Source organism: Cibotium barometz, chromosome 7 (assembly GCF_041138505.1).
Source record: "Cibotium barometz isolate CiBa-2024 chromosome 7, ASM4113850v1, whole genome shotgun sequence".
Classification (NCBI taxonomy): Eukaryota; Viridiplantae; Streptophyta; class Polypodiopsida; order Cyatheales; family Cibotiaceae; genus Cibotium; species Cibotium barometz.
This window is the reverse complement of record NC_141052.1, coordinates 7,969,187-7,992,926: the sequence shown is the minus strand read 5'-3', so window position 1 is coordinate 7,992,926 and position 23,740 is coordinate 7,969,187. Positions and strand designations below refer to the sequence as shown.

The 23,740-nt window shown below is 42.6% G+C and overlaps 1 protein-coding gene across 2 annotated transcripts; it reads right to left on the bottom strand.

Annotated features, from left to right (window-relative positions):
• Positions 1-2,958: 2,958 nt before the first annotated feature.
• On the bottom strand, positions 2,959-22,824 carry PRH75 (DEAD box RNA helicase (PRH75)). Of its 2 annotated transcripts, none has more exons than XM_086800104.1 (15): positions 21,930-22,824; positions 20,929-21,063; positions 20,702-20,842; positions 20,508-20,619; positions 5,491-5,561; positions 5,253-5,407; positions 5,030-5,144; positions 4,852-4,953; positions 4,711-4,771; positions 4,354-4,525; positions 4,116-4,212; positions 3,879-3,973; positions 3,615-3,775; positions 3,418-3,523; positions 2,959-3,343 (listed from the first exon to the last, which is right to left on the bottom strand). In XM_086800104.1, the coding sequence occupies exons 1-15, from the start codon at positions 22,458-22,460 to the stop codon at positions 3,208-3,210; spliced, it is 2,190 nt and encodes a 729-aa protein (XP_086656230.1). In that variant the 5' UTR covers positions 22,461-22,824; the 3' UTR covers positions 2,959-3,207. The 2 variants fall into 2 exon arrangements, with proteins under 2 accessions (XP_086656230.1, XP_086656231.1); XM_086800105.1 differs by having other exon boundaries at positions 3,642-3,775.
• Between the last annotated feature and the right edge of the window lie 916 nt (positions 22,825-23,740).

Sequence of the window (23,740 nt, the reverse complement as noted above, 5' to 3'; positions counted from 1 at the left end):
GACATGAGTCCAAGGATGTAAACTTGGACACCTCAGCCAAGCAATATGAGCCCAAAAACGTGCACGTACATACGTGACCCTAAAGATATGAGTTTAGAGGCGTGAACCTAGAGACGTGAACCTAGCTAGACACATGAGACTAGTAGACCCCCCCAAAAAAAAAACTTTTTAAAAAAAAGACTTATTTGAAACCATTTTCAAATCTAATCTCGAAACATGAAGTACCTTTGAAAATAACAATACACACAACTACAGTGCTTCAAACCACACCTCCTCAAACCCACCTAGCCTTTGATTCTAGCAATGACTAGCACTCAGCAAAAGTGGTCCCCATTTAAGAAAGCTAGACTCTTTCGAATCCACCTCAAAAAAAGAGTTTTGGGAAGAAATGAGCCAACAGAACACGAACGTTGAGTGGAGAAACAAAGGAACCCCTAAAAACAAGAGTAGCCATAGTCCTCTGAGCTCTAAATTCACCAATTGGCTTTGTAAACTAGGTGGATCCTATAGTAGAACAAGCTTTCTATATTAACAACAAACATAAGAGCATTGGGAGAGAAGTTATATTTGTTTAAAACATTTGAGTGCTTCCTCACCATGCCCATGTTTGATATATCCTATAACTGGTGCAATCTATGAGAGAGAGAGTCTAGAACTCAATGACGTCAAAACACTTCTTGCGCTTTCGCAAGTGTGGCACATTTGGAATGCATATTAAGCCAAGTGCTACCAACGTCTCTTTTCAACAAACCCTTTCAATCTAAGCACGTATTTGTTGGCCTTGTTTGTGTCTATTATGCTACCGCAAGCTTTCACGGTGCAAACAAGCGTGAATTTTTGGCGACACACCCTCCAATTTCATATATTCAAATGCTTGAGAGCCTAAACCTCAATGCCACGGTACCTTCCACGCCCAAACAGGAAAGATAAGCGTGAGATGAGGCCAAACAGGAAAGATAAGCGTGAGATGAGGACAGGGTGGGTGTGCAAGGGACCAATACGCCATCAACTTTGAACCTAGCATTCCTATCTGCTAGCAAGCAAAACATTGCGTAGCCACACTAATGTCAATTTAATAGCTCAACCATCTTCTGCAACAACATCCGATCTTCTAACGACATGATTTTGAATGATCAATGTGATCTGGCGATTAATAAAAGCACACTTTCCCCGGTATAAAATAGGGAGGCCACAATTTTTGCCCAAAAAGTAGTAAGGCTATTTTAGACACACACACACACACACACACACACACACACACACACATATATATATATATATATATAAAAGATTCCACAGAATTCCTCTATTCCTCTATACTTTCTAGTTCATATTGCAAAAATATTCGCCAACCTATTCCCAAGTTTACCATGAATTTGACCTCTTATTTTTTACCTTGGTTTTTTGGCTCAATTCACACAAGTGGTCTTTTGTCGACATTGGTCTTGTACACTTGCAAAATGGAGTTGTGATAAATATTGATTGCACGCACAGTAGCTAGCTCCAACTAAGATAGTTCTTGACTAATCCAGTAAACCAAATGGTGCGTTGGACCACAAGATTATTGCAATTACATTTGTCATTGTCATTAAGAGAAGCCAATATATCAACGATAAGCAGCTACGTGCGAAATTTTCATGAACTGGGAGCACTGAGAAAACACGGAGTGTGCATGAACCTCCTCACAAGCAATTCGAGAAGTAGTTCCCTGTGAGGAGCCGCTTTTTTTTGGGGGGGGCGGGGGGAGGGGGGGGGGGAACAAATCCTATGGTTACCCTCTCTTTGGGGGCAAGATTTGTTCTAGCATGGCATGAAGAGAAGCTACTCTCAACTGGCATCAGCCACTAAGCCATAGCCATGGGCGCATAAAATCGAGAAACGTGTACTTTGCTTGTAACCGAAAGATGCACTTCCTAAATGCCAGCCTACAAGTAGAGTAGGCCCTATAAGAACACAAAAACACGCATCCCACATGAAATGGACTTCATGAACTAAAAATTGAAAGCTCTCCATTTCCTAGCGATATTGGTGATGGATAAATCATACAAGTGTGGGAAAAGAAGAAATTTTTATCTCGAGTGGAAACTGGGCTCACACCATTCCGCCCCCAAAATTTCCACCTGTGGAATTGGCATCAGCATCTCTTACAAATCCTATGGCTACACTCTTTTGGGGCAAGACCTGTTCTAGCATGGCATGAAGAGAAGCTACTCTCAATTGTTGGCATCATATCCTAGGAAGCATAAAGTAAACAAACCTGTACTTTGCTTGCAGCCAAAAGATGCACTTCCTAAATGCCAGCCTACTAGTACAGTAGGCCTTATAAGACCATAAAAACACACATCCCAAGTGAAATGGACATCATCATATCATCATGAAGTAAATTGAAAGCTCTCCATTTCCTAGTGATATTGCTGATGGGTAATCATACATACAAGTGTGGGAAAAGAATAAAATCTTATATTACGATCTCGGGGTGGAAAATTGCATGTCACACCAAAAACTAAACCATTTCAGCATGTCCAAAGTAGCACTAAAACTGGGTTCACATCTTTCCACCCCAAAATTTCCACCTGTGGAATTGGCAGCAGCTTATTGGGCATCTCTTATGTCTGGAAGCTTGAGGGCATTCACAAAGAAAGCAATGTGACCCACTAACAGACCACATGATGGAGGGAGTGGATCTAAAACACAGGCTAACACTACAACTGGCTTCACTTCCTTCCTTCAATGATAATTGAAGCGCTTATGTTAACCGGATTTGTACAACATCCACCCCTTCTGAGTGTGAGGCTATGAACATGCCCTGAGGCCTACCGATTGTGCCCACGCCAATAAGCTTTTTGGCCTGTCCTATGAGAGGCTATGGCCTTTGTTCAATTTAATCCTCAGGTCAACAAGCAGCCTCGACTCCTGTCAGACTTGTAGAGGCGTACATGTTTACTATGAACTTCACACTTGAAAAAGAATCAGCATGCGATATATTGGTGATAGATGCATATAACTCGTAAGTTGATTCCCCAAAATTTCAAGCAACCATGTACCAGTGAGCTGCTGCTTTACTGCACTGCATAATAGGTACAAATTTCAAAAAAAAAGGTTTGAATATATTGCATATGGCAAAAGAATAATCAGTATATTCCTTGATTCTTTTTTTGGCAACCCATCCACATTCGCAAACACAGGAGGCCGGCTACAGACGAAATATTAACGACCCCTTCCAGAACCACCTCCACTGAAGCTACCCCTCCTGCTCTGCCTCCCTCGATTATAATTACCGCTACTGCCACCACGGCCAAACCTACTATGAGGACCGTTTCCTCTGCTTCCACCATAACCACCCCTGCAAGATGTACACAAATTCTTAAAACATTCTGGGTTCAAGACAAAAATCGAATTGTGAATCAAAAAAAATACCCTCTTCCAAAGTTGTTGCGCTCCGACCGAGCTTGAAGTTCTGGGAGGCTATCAAGCTGAGTTATACTGAGGCTGTCCTGAGGCCCAAAGCCCTCATGTGCTTGTGCTGGAGGGACGAGAAATAAACAGCACTAAGTTAACTCAATGCAGCCTGATTAGTGGAGTCCACAACACAAGTAAAGTTGTTCAAACTATACATGAAGTGCCGAGATTCGGGAATGCACCAGTGAGAAATGTCTTCAACAAGTTGGATGGAACATCGAACACAGCACCCAATCCATCCACTGTTATAGACATGCCTTTAACCTTCTCGGCAGTGTCCTCTGGTACAAGCCTTTTCAGGCAACTCAAGGCATAGCTGCGGTTACAAACAACAGCTGTTATGAAGACTTTACCATACAACAACTTCGCTCAAATAAACTTATCATCCCAACTCCAAATAACATGGGAGTGAAACATACGTTGGTGTATAGAAGGGTTTGCCAGACTTAAGTTCCACAGTGACATAATCAGTATGACTCGTTAACAGTGACCGTCTCTTCACATCGGTATGACCCTGCCCATGGGTCAAAAAGGAGTAAAAGCATCAGTATCGGCCCTTATGTACATTGCACTGTTACGAACATCCTGAGATAATGATCGAAACCACCATCCGTCCCCAAAGGACAGGAGAGATCACTGTTCTGCAATGTACTCACTGCAATCCTGGCAAGAGCTTTGGCCAGAAGATCGGCAGGGGAGAGATCACTCTTCTGCAAAAGCTCATCTGCTGCTGGTCTGAAGATGGGGAGCACACTGAAGCCAAGGAAGTAGCATTAGCCCGTTAATCATTCATGAAAATGCATAGTGCAACATGGTTCATGTCATGCTAACTAAATAAGCCCTGCACTAGCTTGGAATGCTAGAAAGGCTGAAGAGATTCACTGCAGAACACACCTGTCTGACACCTCAACAACTTTCTCTAAAGCACTTGCACAGGATGATTTTGCAAGTTCAGCAGGGTGTGGTGCAGAAATCCTCTCAAATTTAAATCCAGCCTTGCGCTCAATGTTGGGTATCATATATTCCTTCATGCGATCATTGAAGAGCACAGATATGCCAGTCTTACCTGTGAAAGAGTATTAAATCATCATAAGAAACTTCATAGGGCTATGCCCACCCTGCCATCAGGATGGACAAGCAATCTTGCTTGCCATCCAACTAGCCACCGCAGGCAGGGACTATTCTATATCCAGACTAGCCTAATTCATTGTGCTAACCCATTTGATTGACAAGGGGAGCCAAGAATGTTACCAGCTCTTCCCGTTCGCCCAGAGCGATGTATGTAGGTCTCAACATCCCTTGGAGGCTCACACTGTGGATAGACCAAAGGGTTTATACAGCATACCAGCAAAGGGTCAGGCTTGACTTCTAGCTAATCCAAACAGCATTTACCTGAATGATAAGTTGCACATCATTTATATCCAGACCTCGAGCAGCTACGTCAGTTGCCACAAGCACTGAAAACTTCCCGGAGCGAAAACCAGCAAGAGTGACCTAAAAGGAGCAGTGATCAGAATGGATTTTTGAAAACAAGAAAAAAATGATGGAATACGTTGAAAACAGGCTTTACCTCGCGTTTTGCCTGTGCTATGTCTCCGTGCAAAACACGAGAAGATCCAGGCAATAAACTGGCCAGCTCAGATGCATCATTCTTTGTCTCTGTAAAAATGATGGTGCGACCACCACTGCAAATGCAAATCATGTGTAAACCCTCCGATATATTGTTGGAAAAACTTAAACAAGGTCACCATCCCATACAAAGTTAGGCCTCATTTCAACCAACTAGAACAAACCTGCTGTAGCATGATATTACATCTGGAATAAGCTGAGACCGTGCTGATTTCACACATGGAAGGAGGAGGTGCTGGACACTTGCGCTGGCCTTCATTTTCTCCTCACCTACCAGATCCACAGTTTCTTTCCCTTCTTTTAAGAACCTTGATGCAATCTGCAAAATCATCCATACCACAGTTACAGAAATAACAGGCAAAACTGTGCAGCCCAAGCATTCTTGTGTCTTATAGAGCTTGCCTTTTTCACCCAATCAGGCATCGTTGCACTAAACAATAGAGTTTGAACAGTTGAAGCATCTTCCACATGGCCTGTTAAGCAGCACAATTATTTTTAAGAAACAAATAGACTATACAAAAACATACTCCCACAAAATAAACCACATGGGAGCTTACAAATTAAGAGAGATCAACCCAGCACGTAATAGCATAGACCCTTTTTCAACTATATTTCTATTATTGAATGCTTTATTGTTCTACTGTCTCCTAATGTCTCCATGAATCTAAGATCTAAACTTAAACGTTTGAACCCAAGACTTGCATGTTCATAGCTAGAAATGTTGCACCTCATTTTATTTTCATGATACACTTCTTATTATGGTAAAGTTGACCAATATATGTTCTGGAGACATTGCATTAATGAGTGATCTTTTTGAGGATGAAGTAAGTAGAATCAAATAAAGTAGTGTACACAAGAGTAGTAAATCTTTTGAAAAGGAATAACTTTGATTTGTAGGTATATGATCACTTATAGTAGTGCTACGTGTGAACAAGGCTTAACCAAGGGCACTTTTTCCCATGTGGTTTTTCCCCTTGGATATCAAAAGGACACTCTATCCATATAACTTTTGTACTTCTATATCATATCAATGTGTCTCACACGCAAGGGTTGACTTGCATTTGTGATCACCACTCTCTCTCTCTCTCTCTCTCTCTCACCTTGTTTCTGCAGCTAACCCTAATCTGAAGGAAACCCTGATCTGTGAGTGAGTCCCAACAGTGGTATCAGAACACGGTTCATATTCCCAGAGGTTCCATCCGTTGACTAGTTCTACAGATCCGAGCCCCTACTCAATCTCGCCCCTGCAGCCTCGTCATCCGACTCTGACACCTTCTGTACCTGATTGCCCTGCACCTCTGATGCCTTCTGTACCTGGTCGCCCGTCAGCACCTGCAGCTTCCCCTCTGCTCCTAGCAGCAGTACAGCTCCACCTCCAAGTGACTTGCAGGTGAATTTTAAAAAAAAATCTTTTGATTTTACAATTCAGACACTTGTAGGTGCAAGCGTTTGGGGATTTCTGTGAGCTGCCCTATGGAATTTGGGGGATTCCTCAATTTGATGCAAAATTGAACATATTGCCTTGCTTGGAATTTGGGGTTTTTCAAATTGAGGCCAAAATCAGTCAATTGAGCCTCTTTCGGTTGCAAAAATTTGAGGCTTTTGTGTAAACTGGACAATTGACTGCACATTGAAGCAATTGCAGTGCATAAAAATTGGGGATTTTCAGTTTGGAGCATGTAACAGGGGATTAGCATTTATTTATCGCATACGTATACACATTGAGTGTACTTGGACAATTTGGTGCTGTTTTATACTTGCTTGAAGTTGCAGGCAAAAGTTTGCACAGGACATTTGGTTGCTTGGTAGTGCACATTAGTGCTTGGTTTCCTTGCAGGTGTATTTTGTCTACATGGCTCAAAATGCAACAGATGTATTTGGTGTCCTCACCCAAGAGGACAAGTTGGATGGATCAAACTACTCCCTATGAAGTTTCATGATCCGTAATTTGCTGGTAGCCAAAAGACTTTGGGGTATCGTGTGTGGTGACGACACATGCCCACTTACCATACAGCCAGCAACACCTCAAAGGGAAGGTTCTCAAAGAGCTCCTCAAGTAGAACCTGCTCCCACACAAGGGCAGAAGAGATGGGACTCCAAGCATGCACAGACCATGTCCTTGATAGCCATTTCAGTGAAAAGGTCTGTTATTCCACACATTCAGTCCTGCAAGACATCGAAGCTTGCATGGGACACATTGGAAGCAATGTATCAAGTACGCAATGAGGCAAGAGTTGCCTACTTGAAGAGGCAATTGGATCTTCTTTCTATGGATGAGGGTTTTACTCCATGTCAAATCATCTCACCGAATTGAAAGATTTGCACGAACAATTGCTCAACACTGATGAGGTTATAAAACAGACAGACAGCTGGTCACCAACACTCTTAATTCTTTCCCTCCTATTTGGGCTTTCACACCTCTCTCAACCTCTCTATGAGAGGAGGTGCTAATCCTGTCTTATTGAAGAGCTGATGGGTTTATCTAGCAACCGTGGTGGAGACAAGGCATTTACAACCAAGTATAAGGGTAAATCAAAGAACTTTAAGCATGGGGGACACCAGTCTAGTAAGGCTGGTCATGGACAACCCTCTTCTGGTGGAGAAAAATCTGACAAAGGGGATGCAAACAAGCCTAAAAAGAAGGGCAAATATCACTACAGCCATAAGCTTGGCCACTACATCAATGAATGTAGAAAAAGGATTGCAAAAGAGAAGAAGAAAGATGCAATAATGCAGTAGCAGACTCTTCTAATGACAAAGCCGAGTAATCGGCTAATGTAATTCAAGAAGCGTACACTTTTTGGGTCACATGCACTAGTGGCACACCAAGTGCTTCAGACAATGATATGTCTTGCATTGCATCTAACAGACAAGATGTATCATGGTATTTTGATAGTGGTGCTTCAAGCCACATCACTTCATACAAAGATGTATTTTAGGACTTGGTTTATGCTTCTAATGGCCGCATTGTATCATGTGCAGATCATACCACTTATCTAGTAAAGGGAATTGGCAATGTCATACTTGTTGCAACCAATGGTGCCAATATAAGTATGACAAAAGTGTTGTATGTTCCAGGGATAAAGCAAAATATGCTCTCTGTCTCAGCCATAAACGACCAAGGTTTAAAGGTTGAATTTGAATATGGGAAGTGTTTGGTGAAAGACCCATCAAAGGGTTATGAAGAAGTCACTTCCGGAACACGATACAAAGGCTTGTATAAGCTAGACAGCTATGACAAGCTTACTTATAATGCACATACAGTGGCTGCCCACACTCCTTCTATGCATGATGCAAAGCTTTGGCATGCTCATTTTGGGCATGTAAATTTTTGAAGTTTGATGCTTTTGCAAAAGCATCATATGGTTGATAATATGCCGCCTCTTGAGTCACCAACAAGACATGTATGTGAGGGGTGTATTTTGGGAAAGATACATCGAAAACCATTCCCTAGGGATGGAGCTGTTAGAGCTGAAAGTAAATTATAGCTCATACACAATGATGTATGTGGTCCAATGCGAACACCATTCATAGGGGACATCTTTATTTCGTCACATTGATTGATGACTACTCCGGGTCTGCTTGGGTTTACTCCTTGAAAGCGAAAGCAGAGGTGTTTACATGCTTTCGACACTTTGTAGCAATGGCTGAAAATATGTGTGGATGTAGAGTCCAAACACTCCACTCAAATAGAGATGGAGAATGTGTCAAATGCATTCATGGATTATATGCTTCAAAAGGGCATCAAACGCCAATGTATTGTGCCTTATAAACCATAGCAAAATAGTGTAGCTAAGAGGAAAAACAGATCTCTCATGGAGATGGCAAGATGCATGGTGAAAGCACAGAAGTTCCCTCACAATTTTTGGATGGAAGCTATAATGTGTGCAACTCGTGTGTTGAACAAGTGTCCAACAAAAGCTTTGAAAACCATAACACCATTTGAGGCTTGGTATAGCCGAAAGCCAAAAGTGTATTATATACATACATTTGGGTGTTTGGCATATGCACATGTGCCAAAACAACTCCGAACAAAGCTAGATGATAAAGCAATAAAATGCATTTTTGTGGGATACAGCAATGAGAGCAAAGGATACCGTCTTTATAATCTAGCAACACACCAGATTTTTGTCAGTAGAGATGTGGTATTTGCTGAAAATTCAATTCAGCCCAGCTTGTATAAAAGTAATGATACAAGCATTCAGGACATGTTTGATGGGCTATTACCCAGGGGGGATTCAGATCAACCAGCCCCCTACCCAAGAAAATCCTCATGTAGAACACGTATAACAGCCAGCAATTCAGCCCCCTTCTATGGAAGAGATTGAAGATCTTGTCAAGGAAGAGCAAACAGCCATAGACACAGCCAAGTCAGTACCAAGATCGTTACTGAAAACTTCGCAAGATAGCAAACTTGCAGCTCCATTGACAAGTAGAACAAGGGCTAGTTCCAACCATGCATTGAATATGCATCATGGGGAGTCTGCATTAGCCATGGGTGGTCTCTTTGATTCAGAAGAGCCTTCTTCTTATGAAGAAGCACAAGAGAATGAGCACTGGGTGCAAGCCATGCAGGATGAAATCTCTTCTATCATGAAGAACAATACTTGGGATCTTGTGGACTTGCCGAAAGGCAAGAATGTCATTCACTGTCGAGTCATCACCAACCACATGGCATCTATAGAACACTTGTGCCTATGTGCTAGGCCCACGCTGCCTAAGATCTCCTATGCTGGAGAGAGAGAGAGAGAGAGTCTAAAGGCTCTAATCGTTGAGTAATGCATATGTAAGTGTGTATATTACCAACCTATGCTGGAGAGAGATTAGAGTCTAAAGGCTCTAATCGTTGAGTAATGCATATGTAAGTGTGTGTGTGTGTGTGTGTATATATATATATGTGTGTGTGTGTGTGTGTGTATGTGTGTGTGTGTATGTGTGTGTGTGTGTGTGCAATGATTAGAGCCTTTAGACTTACTCTCTCTCTCCAACATATATATAATATAACTATTGTTGGTCAACCAACATAATCAGCTTGTCACATCGTCACCCACCACATCGCATGTGCGTCTACATTTACAACCGTCGCCGCTTGGCTCCTACGGATAAGGTGTGTCATATTTTAAGCAAATGTATCACACAAATTTTATGTGTCCAACTTTTAAGACAAGTTTTGGAGGGCCCAACGATGGAATTTTATTTCAAGCTGTCTCTCAAAGCATGTCACAAATCTAGGCATGCTCCTATGTGAAAGGGCTTTGGGATTCTAGGGCGCCCAAAAAGTACAAGTACTGAGAACAAGGGATTTCCATCCTGCATGCATATGCATAAATCTTGGATGCATGTGAATGCATTATTGGATTTTTGCTAGAGAATGATCTGTTTTCCTGTCCTACCTGCATGGATGTGATGGGATAGGTAGTGTCGGGTGTTGGAGGATGCACACGCAGAAGCGAAGACAAACAAGAGAGAAGAGGGCACAATGGAGAGAGAGCTTGTGAACAAGATCGCCTTTTATAATAGCTTGAAGCTTTACAGTGGCAATAGCCAATAAGAGGTGTTGTTGCACAAAGTGCTTGGAATGGATTGACTAAAGTGAACAATGAGAGGCCCCCTTTTATAGTGCAGTGTGGGAGCTAGCTGACTGCTCATAGAGCTGGCCGACTGCTCCACGACCTACTAAAATAGGAGAAATAGGATAAAAGCCCATAAATAGGCACAGCCCACATTAAACTGAGACGCACAATTCTAACACCCCTCTGCAGCTCAGTGTGTGCAAGGGTCTGAAGAAGATAAGTTGATGAAGATGCAACCATGGACCCTCCAATACTGCAAATACCGGAATCACCTCGAAAAGAGCACCCGCCAACCTGTTTCCTCGAAACAAAAATGCCACCACAAACAGCAAGAAACTTTGCTTTAACTCCAAATTCCCATACAAGTGTGCAGTGAACCCCAAGAATAAGATGATGAGCTGTTGGACACACCGCGTCCATAATCCCCAACATTGGACTGTGAACACATCACATCCCAAAAGCCTCGAATAATAAACTCAGAACAGATCCCATCCATAATCTCTGCTACACCAAAGATGACCATGTCCTATCAGATTTTTAATGCTTGGAACTCCGATCCACGGTTCCCATGCATCAGATAATGGAGCTACTACCAACCCCCTCTCCCACCCACAAGCCTCCTCTGGCTGGAAGCACATGGGGGAAACTGCATGTATACTAGAGAAGTACACCATCGTGATCCTTCCAAGCCAGACGTGCCCTAGGAGCCCTAGATGTGTTACTAGAAGTAGTTGTATCAATGTCGTGTGTCCTCTCTTCCCACATGAGAAGCAATGACTCTGACCTTTCTTTTGAACTGAAGTGTGTACCTAATCAAAACTGTTAAGAGGCACCTTTATCTTACCCTGAGAAACGAGGATGGACTCTTCTCCCAAGAGAAGGGAGCTAAGGTCATCAAAATCAAACTCAGTGGTTGTGACCTAGCACCTCAAACCTCAAGAAACCACATCATACTCCCGAGGAAGCTTGGTGAGGATAAGTGCAGCAATCTGCTACAAAGGACAAAGCAACACCCATTGCCAGTAACTCGTCATGGATAACTTTGGCCATCATGAGAAACGGTTGCATAGAACTGCCAGCAGGAAATAACAAACCTTGTTGCCCTTGCAAAGTAACTAACCTCATCGACGAATCTCAAGCAAAGGGTCCTCCAATTTGGACCATACTTGATTAGCACTGGTAAGAGTTTGCATGGCCGATGAGACCCCCTTTGTGATGGTCCGCACAAGCACTGAATGCACCTTCGAATCATGATTCTCCCACTCTTGTAATTCCGCAAGAAATTCATCCTCTTGATCCTGGGTCCACCTCCTCGAGTTCTGAGGACACTCGGGCTTCTTCGCAGTGCCCTGAACAATCTCCCACAAACCCTTGTGGATGAACCAGATCCGCCTATTCAGCTTCCAATGGGCATAGTTGGTTCCGTCCAACTTGTCATCCTTGTTCATATAGGGGGGAGCCATATCCATAGCAACAAAGTACACAAATCTCAGCACTCCAAGACTCCTCTCGATCACTTTCCAACAAAGCGAGGCACCAGGACCAATTAACCCCCTCTCAAATCTGAGAGAGAGAAGAGGCTGGACAGCAACAAAACAGTCCACCAAAACTCACCGGAAACCCCAACCAGAGGGAGGGAAGCCGTGGAAGAAGCAGAGATGTCAATGCCACTTGTCGGGATGCACCACACGGGAAGAAACACCTTGCACAGCAGTCCACACTGTAAAAACAGCCTTTAGATCTCACACAACTGCTGTAAATGCATGTAGAAGCAAAAACGCAGCCAACAGAAGCTTGTAAATGATAGCACAAGAGCAGGGCAGCCTGAAGAGGAAAACGCAGATGGGAGAAGCCTTCGGGAGGAAGAAAACACAGCTATGATGAGGAATCTCAGCCATTGTTTGATCCCCAGAAAAAACGCTGCCACAGTTTTGAACTCCAGAAAACTTGGTGTGAGCTCCAGAAAACGCAGCTACTGTTGTGAAATCCAAGAAACGCGGCAGTTGGAAGGGGAAGATACAATCGCCTTCAGAATGCAGCCGTGTACCTAAGCGATTGATACCATGTTGGAGTATGCACAGGCAGAAGCGAAGACAAAACAAGAGAGCGAAGAGGGCGCAAAGGAGAGAGAGAGCTTGTGGACAAGATCACCTTTTATAATAGCATGAAGCTTTACAATGGCAACAGCCAACAAGAGGTGTTGCACAAAGTGCTTGGAATGGATTGAGTAAAGTGAACAATGGGAGGCCCCCTTTTATGGTGCAGTGTGGGAGCTAGCCGACAGCTCATAGAGATGGCTGACAACTCCACGACCTACTAAATAGGAGAAATAGGATAAAAGCCGAAAAATTGGCACAGCCCAAATTACATTGAGATGCACAATTCTACCACCGAGGATGCCTGGCAATGCATATGTCTATTCCCAGTGGAGTTCTATTGTTTGCTGAGTTCTATTGTTTGCTGACGAATTTATGGTTAGCGAATCTCCAAAGGATGTAACAGTTCTCCAATCCTAAGACGCTCGACCTTATTCACCTGACCTAACGACACTTTACTACATAGTCCTAGACTTTTGCCCTCATACTGGGCAAATAAAACATGTGTTTTACCAAGTCGTATGTTTGTTGTACCCTCGGATGCTTGTTGTATAGGAGAGTCATGACAGTCATAAAGGATCCTCCTCCTAATCTCGGCACTATCTAACATAAAGGAACATCTTCCTGGCAATCATAAAGGATCCTCCTCGAAATCTCAAAACTATCTGGCACACAAACCCTATCATTTGGAATATGATAGGGACCTCTAGCCAAATTGACAAGTGGAATGATCCCTAAGCTCTGGTCTGTAATATGGAGCTCTCTTGTCTCAACCTACTACCAAAACCAACCAAAACATCTATCAATCTCATATAGCCCTCTCAAGAAATCATAAAGGTCAACTTGAATCTCAATGAAAAGGATTCACCTTCCAAATCTTACTCAATGCATACGCGGGATTTACACACCAATAATGCGTGGGACACGCAGGCGTTGCATGGAAAAACCAATGGCGACACACTATCGCACATCATCGCTTATATTAATAAGTGTGAACGGGTAACGTTCGTGGGTGAGGGTGGCAAGCCAAAGACCCAGTGATGTGTAGCATGGGGCTACCAGCGAGGACACAAGGAGCGCCTATGTATGGTGTGTGGCCAATAAGGTACACACTAGATGCCCAGGGTCACTTGCATATATAATGGTTCGGTGGTTAAACACAGTATGCCAAGCTAGGTTCGTTTGAGCTATTTTCTAAGTCCTTCTCCTCTCTCATGTTTTTGCATGAAGCTAGTTTTCCACAGAGATAGGTTGCCTTGCATGGAGGCCCAAAAGCCGTAGGTCAGCCCTCCTAAAATAAGGCACCCCTTTTCACATAATCGTCATTGGCATCAATCTCAACCATGAATGGTTTGCCAGAATCTACTATGGACAAAACTGGTGTATCTCTCACCATAAACTTGATCTTATTAAAAGCTTGATCAAGCCTCTCATTCTAAGTAATATAAGCATTGGACTTTCGTTCTCGTCCTCTAAGCAGATCAAAAAGGAAAACGATCGCATCAGAATACTCTCTCACTATTTCTTAAGAAAGACATTGAATCCTAAAAACGAACAAACCTATCTGCAATCCGAGGTACCAACCAATCTAAAACCTTCTGGATCCGCTTAAGATCTATGCTCTTCCCATCTCTGGAAATCCGCAAACCTAGGTATGTAATTTCTTTATGAAAGAATTCACACTTAGAGATTTTTCCATACAATTGTTTATGTCTTAGAATCCCCAAGACGAATCTAAGATGCTCTACATGCTCCTCCAAAGAACAACTATATATCAATAAGAATACCACAACAAATTTCCCTAAACAATCCCAAAAGAGATTGTTCGTCATCTACTCGAAAGCAGCAAGAACATTCATGAGCCCAAAAGGTAATACAAGAAACTCATAAAGACCATACGTGGTTTAAAAACTTGTCATAAAGACATCTTCCTCAACTATCCTGATCGCATGATAACATATATGAAGATTAGTCTTCGTAAAATACTTGGCTTCTTGGAGCCTATCTATCAAATCGTCTGTTGTAGGCAGGGGATATCTATTCTTGATTGTAGCTTTATTCAACTTTTTATGGTTGACGCACATCCTCCAACTGCTGTCTTTTTTATGCTTCAAAAGAACAACTCCCCAAGGGGATTTACTCGATCAAAATCTATCCCATCCTAAGATATTCCGACAAGTATCGCACAATCTCATCCTCTTTGAAATGGCTCATCCTCTGAAGTGCAATACTCATTTGCTAAGACCATGGAATCAAATCAATCCTATGGTCAGCCGACCGGTTGGGCGGTAAACCATGAGGTAACTCTACCAAAAAAACATCAACAAACTCTACCCTGATGTTTTCTAACTCACATGTCTCCCAAACATCTAACTTACTAGATTTAAAATTAGAAGTAATATCAAATGAAAAGGAATCAAGAACGCATTGAAACACTTCGTAATCAAAAATGCACTCTAATTTAATATTATGAAGTTCCACAAAGTTTACAAAGAGGAGAGGATGGGACTCCAAAATCACCCTTAGACAAACTGGAGCATCTTCCTGTAAAAAAGACAATGTATGATCCTTCCAATTTACATGGATGTCATGGTTCTTTACCTACAATAATACCTTATCTAGATTCATCAACAAAAAATCTAGATTATCTGAATGAATAACTCTAGATAGATATAGGAAACTAGGTCACACATCTATACGTGCTTCACTCCCAAGTTCACATAGAAGACATGATCACTTAGTCGGGTCTCCACTATCAATTTCTGCACAAAATCAGCATTAATAAAATTGTGAGTGCTACTTGGATCAAATTGGATGTGTATAATTTTCTCCAAAATTGATCCATATATACGTATAAGATCATTGGGTCCGAAAACTGTCATGCTAAAGTTACAATCCATGCAAGAACTATGATCAAAAGCTGTGGCAAGAACGTAAGTAATCTTAGGGTTACCTATAATCTTCGTCAGGTAAGCTCCCTTAGGCTTCTGCTTTTTCTACACTTGAGGTCAATTCCCTTTCCAATGGCCCATTTGGCCACAAATAAAGTATCGACCCTCCCAATGTTTTGGAGACTCTACTCAGTCCTCGAAATCTTCTTGAAATCGGGTTGACCTAAATCGCAGTCTGATTATGAGCCGTGGAAGCCTTCACAAACCTAAACTTTTGTTTATGTCTGAAATCTAGTTTGGAGTCAAAGACTCTTTCGCTTCTAAAAACCTTGTTTTTACTCTCTCTCTTCATAAATCTCTGCAAAATGGATAGCATCCTCAAGTGTTTTGCAATTATTGTTCCTCACCAGAAGCTTATGATCTAGGGAACAATCCCCACGTTAAAAAATCCAAGCATGGATGCAATAACCTTTGCCTGCAACTCTTTAAACTTTTGCAAATATGTATCGAAAGACATGGTCTTCATATCCAACACTGTAAACTTGGATCCCACATACTCATTCTTCGCCTAGAGGAACTCATCCTTGAACATATGCTCGAAACTAACCCATGCAGTAGGCTTGTTTCGAAGCTCTCCAGCATGTCAAGGCTTTTCCTTCGAGGAGACCATGCACCACCTAAATCTTCCGAGCATCTTCGAGAGGATAGAATTCACAATGAGCATTCCGCCTGCTAAGCCATGCATCAGCCACTTTATGAGTTCTCTCCTTTCTTTCCCCCAGCAAAACCTCTGAGACGAAGAATGGAGCTGGTGAAATTTATCAGGTGCAAGTGCAAGAGTACTTGCATACCTTCTACAGTACAGTGATCTATTGATGTAAAAGAGTGGCTTCTCTGATGCATCTATGGTGTGGTTTCTCTGATGCATCTATGGTGTGGTGCCCATGAGCAATAGTATCATGGCTAGGTTCCCCAAAATTTGTCCCTATCTCTTCTCGTCCTCACTCATGATCTGATAAATCATCGATAGGAGAGGGACTGGGGTGAGGCCATGGATAAGAGAGATGGAAGAGAGAAGAAAAGCGAGGGTGTATCTCTCTTACTCCAACAACCACCCACCAAAAAAAGTTTGATATGTGCAAATTCTAAATTTCTAAAAAAGCGAGGAAAAATACATGAAACAGTAGGGGAAATCTAAGATCATCATGTGAACCACTTACCAAAGCCTTCCCTGAGCTACGAGTACAAGAAAAGGTGCAAAATCTCCTCCCTGTTGTTTTCCCAAGTGTTGAACATTGGAAAGAGCTTCGGTTGATGACTAGATATCAAAGATGTGTTGTGCTTTATTATATAGGCCACCATTGCTTTTTTCCACACACACACACACACACACCAAAAAAAAAAAAAACATGCACACTGCTTTATCTTTTTTTTTTTTTAGGTGTCCCCCTATAGAACCCCCCAAGTAGCAAATCAGCTTACTTTAGAAAGTCTCTTTAAAAAAACAATAGGCATGCTTGATTTATCATTAAAAATACTTGCACTTTTTCTTTCCTTGACGGCCTTTGCAAGCAACGCCCATCGATACCCGAACACACACATATCCATCTAGATACATTGACTGCTCGCACCTCTGCTGACCGCCCTAGTTCACTCTCTCCCACTTATCTGCTATGCATCTCGGCCTGTTGTTACCTTGTAGGAAGCCGACATGTTATGCTTTTCTTCACATCAAACACATTTATTGCCCACACAAGCCACTATACGCATGTTGTCTCAATTTTCAGGCCATCAACTCACTCCTTGCCCACACGTAGACAATACATCAAGGGTAGACTCTTGAGTATAAATCACTATCACTAGAAGGGGGACCCGGAACAATAAACCAACACTTCAAATACCAGACACGACATGAAAACACAGTGGAAGAACCAAAACAATAGAATCATACCGCACTAAGCCAAAACGACCAACCCCCCGTAGGAACTTCTTTATTTAGATAGAAGCTTTTAGAAGAAACCAAGGTGCAGGTGCATATAGCACCGGATTTTCCACAAAGCATCATCAAATCTCTTGCCCCGCTATCCATCTGGTGCCAAGATAAAAACACAGCACCAAAAACCATCCGAAAACCGTCTCACAACAATCCCATGAATCAACTCATAAACAGTCCATAAAACGGTCCGATACGGAGTCAAACACAACCTCGAACTCCGCACCCAATAGCCCCAAAACTGAGCCTCAAATCAGCCCCAAGAAAGCTATCAAAACTGTTCCAAAAACAGCCCCAAATCTGCCCATATCAAAGCCACAACTATGAGCGAAGAACACCAAAAGAAAACCACACGTGTGGCAGATTGTATGGTTGTTGTACAGCTACAAGTACAACCGGCAATCGACCAATTTTGGAGGCGGCCAACAAAACGAAATTGAGCTATTGATCACCCTGTAAGTGACCAGCTCCAAAATAGAGAAAAGAAAGAGAAGAAGCTACACGGCCAACGCTGAGAGATGGGGGGAGAGAGAGAGAGAGAGAGAGCTGCACTCGGCTAGTAGAGGCATGCGCTTCATGCTCCAGAAAAGAAGCCCCCATCCCTTTTTAATGAAGTCGACCAGCTATGCCCAAAATAGGTTAACTTGCCCAAAAATATCAACTTCATGTTTTTCCCAAGCTTGTAGCCCAAGTTTCAAGTAGGCGCCTCCTTTTGTCCACCCGTCCCATGCCCAAAATAATAATATCTCCAGCCCATCTTTAATGATATGTGAACACACCGACTTATAAACATTACAAGTCACTTTGATGAAAAAATCCCATGCTACTCATGCTATGTGGCCATCTTTCACGCCAAACTTTGCCGATAGATGCTTTAGCTTTCTACTATGAAAAATCCATGTTCACACCTTGGTTCCACTCAGTGTGTGAAACACTGGTCAAGACTGGTGAAGGGACCAAATGGTGACAATCGCAACCCATTTGCTCGGAGTTGAATCTGAGAAGTACTAAGATTTCGTGAGGGTTCTTCTGCACATCTCCAACAACAACGCACATGATGACTATTCCCCCTCGGAATCCACATACAAGGTATTTCTCTCAGCAACCCTAGAAAACATACCTCTTACGAGACAAAAAACAAGCTATGGTGTTGAGAGAAATACCTATGAATCTCGACATGAAAAAGCCCATGAAAGACACGCAATCCTTTGTAGACTCCGCATTAAGGTCACTTTCATACCAAGTGTAAGAAGCCTCCCAAGCCTATCTAACAAAGATCTCCTAAACACAGTCCAAACAAGATTAGAGAAAAAGGTGCATGCAAGCTCACCACCCAACCGTATGATCAACATTACAATCCTCCCCTGAGCCAAGGACTAAGGCTCCACACATACATGCCACTTAGCAATGGCGTCCCATACCCACCAGTGCCTAACCACAAGACCCTCGATAAGACTATATGTGATCTGCCATGTCCACAACAAGAGTAAAAACTCTAGTCCAAGGACAGACCCATCAAAGTGCATCACGCAACTAACAACACAATAATAACCCAAGGGATAACTTATATACTGTGAATTACCGCTATAGGTAGCTAGCCTGCTAGCCAATAGGGTAGTTTTATTAATTCTGAACCTTAGCCCGCTGCATCTACCTAGTATCTCCTAATCCCAGGGCCCCTAACCCTACTAGATTAGGCCCGATAATCCGAGGATTAGCTCCAATTACATAGCACCCAGGTTGAAAGATTTCAAAGAGTTATTCAAGAGTGGTCTCATGGAAAAATTCAATTTTACAAAGTTTGGAAAATATGAGCCCTCGAATATAATAGAATTGATCCCAACTCTAAGAAAAACAAAATAAGATAAGCTTTTATCTCAACTCTTTTATCAAATCAACGGGCATTCGTGGGAGTACTATAATGGCGTTATCAACTAAAAGTGGTGTGACATGCTTTTCCACGCATGGGATACAAGAACCCAAAAGAACTTCATGCAAAAAGAAGATTTTCATGACTACAAACGCATAAAAAGCAAACCAAAGATCTACAAAACACATGAAAAATAGGTAGACCAACATGCACCATAAGTGCTCTTAAAGCTGCATAGAGTCCACACTACTGTGGCACTTTTTTTTTTAGGTCCTGAAAAAAACTTGTATAAAACCTTCCAAACGTTTTGTGCAGGTACGCTTCCCATGAAACACGTATTTTCGCAACTATGGTGGGGTCAACCCTTCTAGAATGAAATAGGAGCTTCTCCCTCCTTTGCAGCTCTCAAGTCTGAACCCTGTAACAAGAGCTTTAGTGGCTTTGCAACCCCACAAGTAATAGAAGCCACTAGCAACCTCTAGGACTTCTTTAAAAAATAGCAAGATGGATGTGGCATGATATCATGGTTTTGGGATACCCATCCTCTATGTCCATGTTTAGTTTTTATCTTCTTAAGTCACTTTGGCATTAATGTTTATGTCAAGCAATTACAACATCTCTACTCCTAATCAATCTATCCGGACTATTAACGACTATGACAAAGGCATGCCTATGCAATGCAAGCTTAGCTAGCGTTATCTCAAGAAAATTATCTTTTCATGCCACTTTAAATCATGGATCACATTGTGATCTACTCATAAAAACAAACATCATGTAACATCATATGTTATCAATTCAAACCAATTGAAATCATACATCACATGCTTACGAGCCTCACTACTTTAAACCAAATTAAAACATTGCTTATTCAAGCACCCTTGAACTCATAAATATTTCAAATCAAGTGTCTAATTTACTATACTTAATACAATGTCACAACACGCCATTGCAGTCACATTAGTAATTCTCTCACAAAAGCAACAACAGCAAGCTTACCAAGAATGGTCTCGACATCATCCACAAAGCCCATGTTAAGCATCTCATCAGCCTCGTCAAGGACACGGAATTTCAATGTTTTAAAATTCAAACTCCCTCTTTCCAAGTGATCCTGCCAAAACAGCAAAAGTGTTCACTACAGTCCTCCCAAAAAAACAGTGAAACTTCACCCTAAAACAGCAAACAAGTATCACCTTGATACGACCTGGAGTTCCTACGACAACATCCACTCCTCTGCGCAATGCACTCTGTTGCGGCCCATATGGTGCTCCACCATAGATACAAACTGTGCTGAAACCTACGGCACCCCCAAAATATTCAAAATCTGCATGCACCTGCAATGCCAAGTTATGGCATCAACTCTCATGTCTGACCCCAAGGGGTTGAAAATAAATCAGCACAACAAAACATAAATTCAAACCTGTTTGGCAAGCTCTCTAGTTGGGGCGAGAACAAGGACACTAGCTGCTCTTCCGTACTGTCTGTTGGCGCCCTTCAAATTCTCACGTAAGCTCAGGGATTCCAGGATAGGAAGCACAAAAGCAAGAGTTTTGCCCTGCAAAAAACACGAATCAGCTTTCCAAAACAGATAAAATGGAAATGCAGGGTCTGGCCTCTCATAAAACAAGCTCTTCTGAGAGATGTTTCAGCGTCAATACTGCAGTAGCTTGCTCAAGCAAACACTTACTAGCAAATATGCCCATTTCATATTAGCGGGACTTCAGACGAGTCCGTGAACAAACTACGTTTAAAAAAAAGACAACTATCCAGATGTCACCACAGAAACCATTACAAGTAGGTTGAATAATATAAAATAGCAGCTTTGTGTCCAAGAAAGAAGCCAAGTGGTTTAAAACAAGGAGTTGCATGATGCAGGTGTTGGGTTCAATACCCGTCAACTGCTGAATTGGAGACCTACTCACCAAACAATTCAGCTTTAAATTGCCCTTCCCTTCAAGTGTCAGCCGACCATGTGAAGCAAATAATGAGCGGACGCTCTTTTTCCTCAAATAGGATACCCATGTCAACATCAGATGCCGTCTGCCGGAAGGTCTGAAGCTACTTTAACTGCAGTAGTAGGTACCATTGCACATATAACTAAGAATATTTATTGTACCCCTACAGTAGCACAGGAAATCTCCATGGGGTTGGTTGTGACGGGGCAGGCAGCTCTGTTCTGTGAACAACCTGCTGAGAATGTTTATAGATACACGCGACCGGTCCTTGTTATCAGATGACCTGACAAAGGGGCCGGTGGGCACAGCTATTCATGGGCAGGCAATCAAGCCCGTCGATAGCCCAACCCCTTTGTGTAAAGGCTCTAAAAGACCCAAAACCTCTACAGTCAATCGATTCAAAGGCACGTTTTTCACTCCCTGTCAAAACAGAGTTTTAAGGTTAAGTATGGGTCAAAGGGTTCACCTGCCCAGTACGGGCACGTCCCACGAGATCGTTTCCTTCGAAGATGGCGTTGAAGGTGAGTGCTTGGATGGGGAAAAGGGTCTCTATTCCTTTGGACTTGAGTTTCTTCCTCAATGCGTCCGATATTCTGAAGTTGCTGACCGCGCACGGGTTGAGAATCTCGCTCCCCTCTTCGCTCTCGCTCTGCTCAACTCTTGAAACCTTCAATCCACGCTCGGAACCAAGCGACTCTTCGGCTCTTCTCTTCAGGCTCTTATCCTTCTTCGTCTTCTTTGCGGCATCATCAGACTCCGTGCTCGTCTCGGGCGAAACGGCCTTGTCCTTCTTCTTCTTCTTCTTCTTTTTGCTTCTAAACTCATCCGACTGGATGTTAGAATCAGGCGATTCTGCAGCAAGATCGTCATCAAAGCTTTTGCGGCTCTTCTCCTTCTTCTTCTTACGCTCATCAGACATAATGTCAATGTTAGGAGAGCCGGGGACATCACCTGATAGCTTAGATTTCTTCATGTGCAAAGTCTCCGGCCCTGGCATTGTCTCCCCCTGTGAAATCCTAGCCCTAGATTCGATCCTGCAACCCTAAACGCTGGCTTCACTTGTCAAACCCTACTCTCGCTCGTTTCGTTACTGCAACCCTAAACTCTAACTTCACCTGTAATAACCCTGGCTTCGCGTCTTAAACCCTAGCCCTCGCTTCGTTTCTGCGCCCTTACCCTGGTTTTGGCAGCAACACCTCTTGCAAAGTCGGCGTGAAAATGGACGCAGTCTCTAGCCTAGTGAAATTGGCTGATCATCGCCGCGGGGGAGCTCACAGCCCTGGAGGTAGAGATCGTAAGAGGAATGTAAAGTCGTGGGCCGGGTATTTAGACACGGACCATTGAAACCCTAGAACAAAAACTTTTTTAAAAAAATTATTATAAGTTTAAATTGGAGTACCTTTAATATAATGTACTTATTAAAATTTTAAAAAAAATATCGGAGAGGTGTTAGGGAGAATTCTTCTTTTTTTTTTAATCTTTAGTGCTGAGAGACAGCCTAGTGGGGTAAGGTGATGATGTCCCCATTATGGTGCTGGGTTCAAAACCTTCTGCCAGCTGTTGACAGCGCACCGCATGAAAAAGGCAATGGAGAATTCTGATGGGAGGTAGTTGCCACTATGGCATTGTTTTTGGTTCTGCTAAACAAGACTAAGCATTCAATGTGGACTTTTTGGTGATCAAACCCCATTCGGTCAATGTGTAAGAGTGTATATTAGAGTTTATAAGGTTGAAAGCTTAGTTATATTTACTTTGAGTGAATTGTGCATTTATGATAAGTGTGTGGCATGGCTTGGTGCACTTCAGTGTTTGGTGGCTTAACTCATGGTATGTGTGTTAGTTTCACGTTTATCTTACTCCAAGTGGTATGTTGGTTAGGGTTTTCGTTTTAGTGCTCTTATATATCTCACATTAGTTGCATGGGTCGACTCTTTTCTCATTTGGCATCCTCCCTTGTGCTCGATGCATGGGGTGGGGTGGTGCTACTCCGCTTCTCTTTCCAATCAAGGTGGAGCAGTGTTGGTCCGCCCTTCTTTACAATCATCATTGTTGGTGCTTTTGTGTGGGGTGAGGCATTGCTACGATACTGTATGTTGCTCGCATTCTCTCTGTGGCCTATGGGGCCTCACACCATGTATGCGATCGTGTTCTCTCTAGCCCGTGGAATGTGGCATCGTAATCATTTTGCTCTACTTCTCGCTAATGTTTATTCAATAGCATGGAGCCCTTCGATATCTTGCTAGCCTTTAGCAGCCTGAGGTATCATTATTAATTTGG

Coding starts and splice junctions, on each gene's coding strand:
- PRH75 (XM_086800104.1), bottom strand. CDS start 22,460: ATGCCAGGGCCGGAGACTTTGCACATGAAGAAATCTAAGCTATCAGGT. Junction 5,408..5,490: donor TGCCTGATTGGGTGAAAAAG/GCAAGCTCTATA, acceptor ATGATTTTGCAG/ATTGCATCAAGGTTCTTAAA. Junction 4,772..4,851: donor ATGTGCAACTTATCATTCAG/GTAAATGCTGTT, acceptor GTCTATCCACAG/TGTGAGCCTCCAAGGGATGT.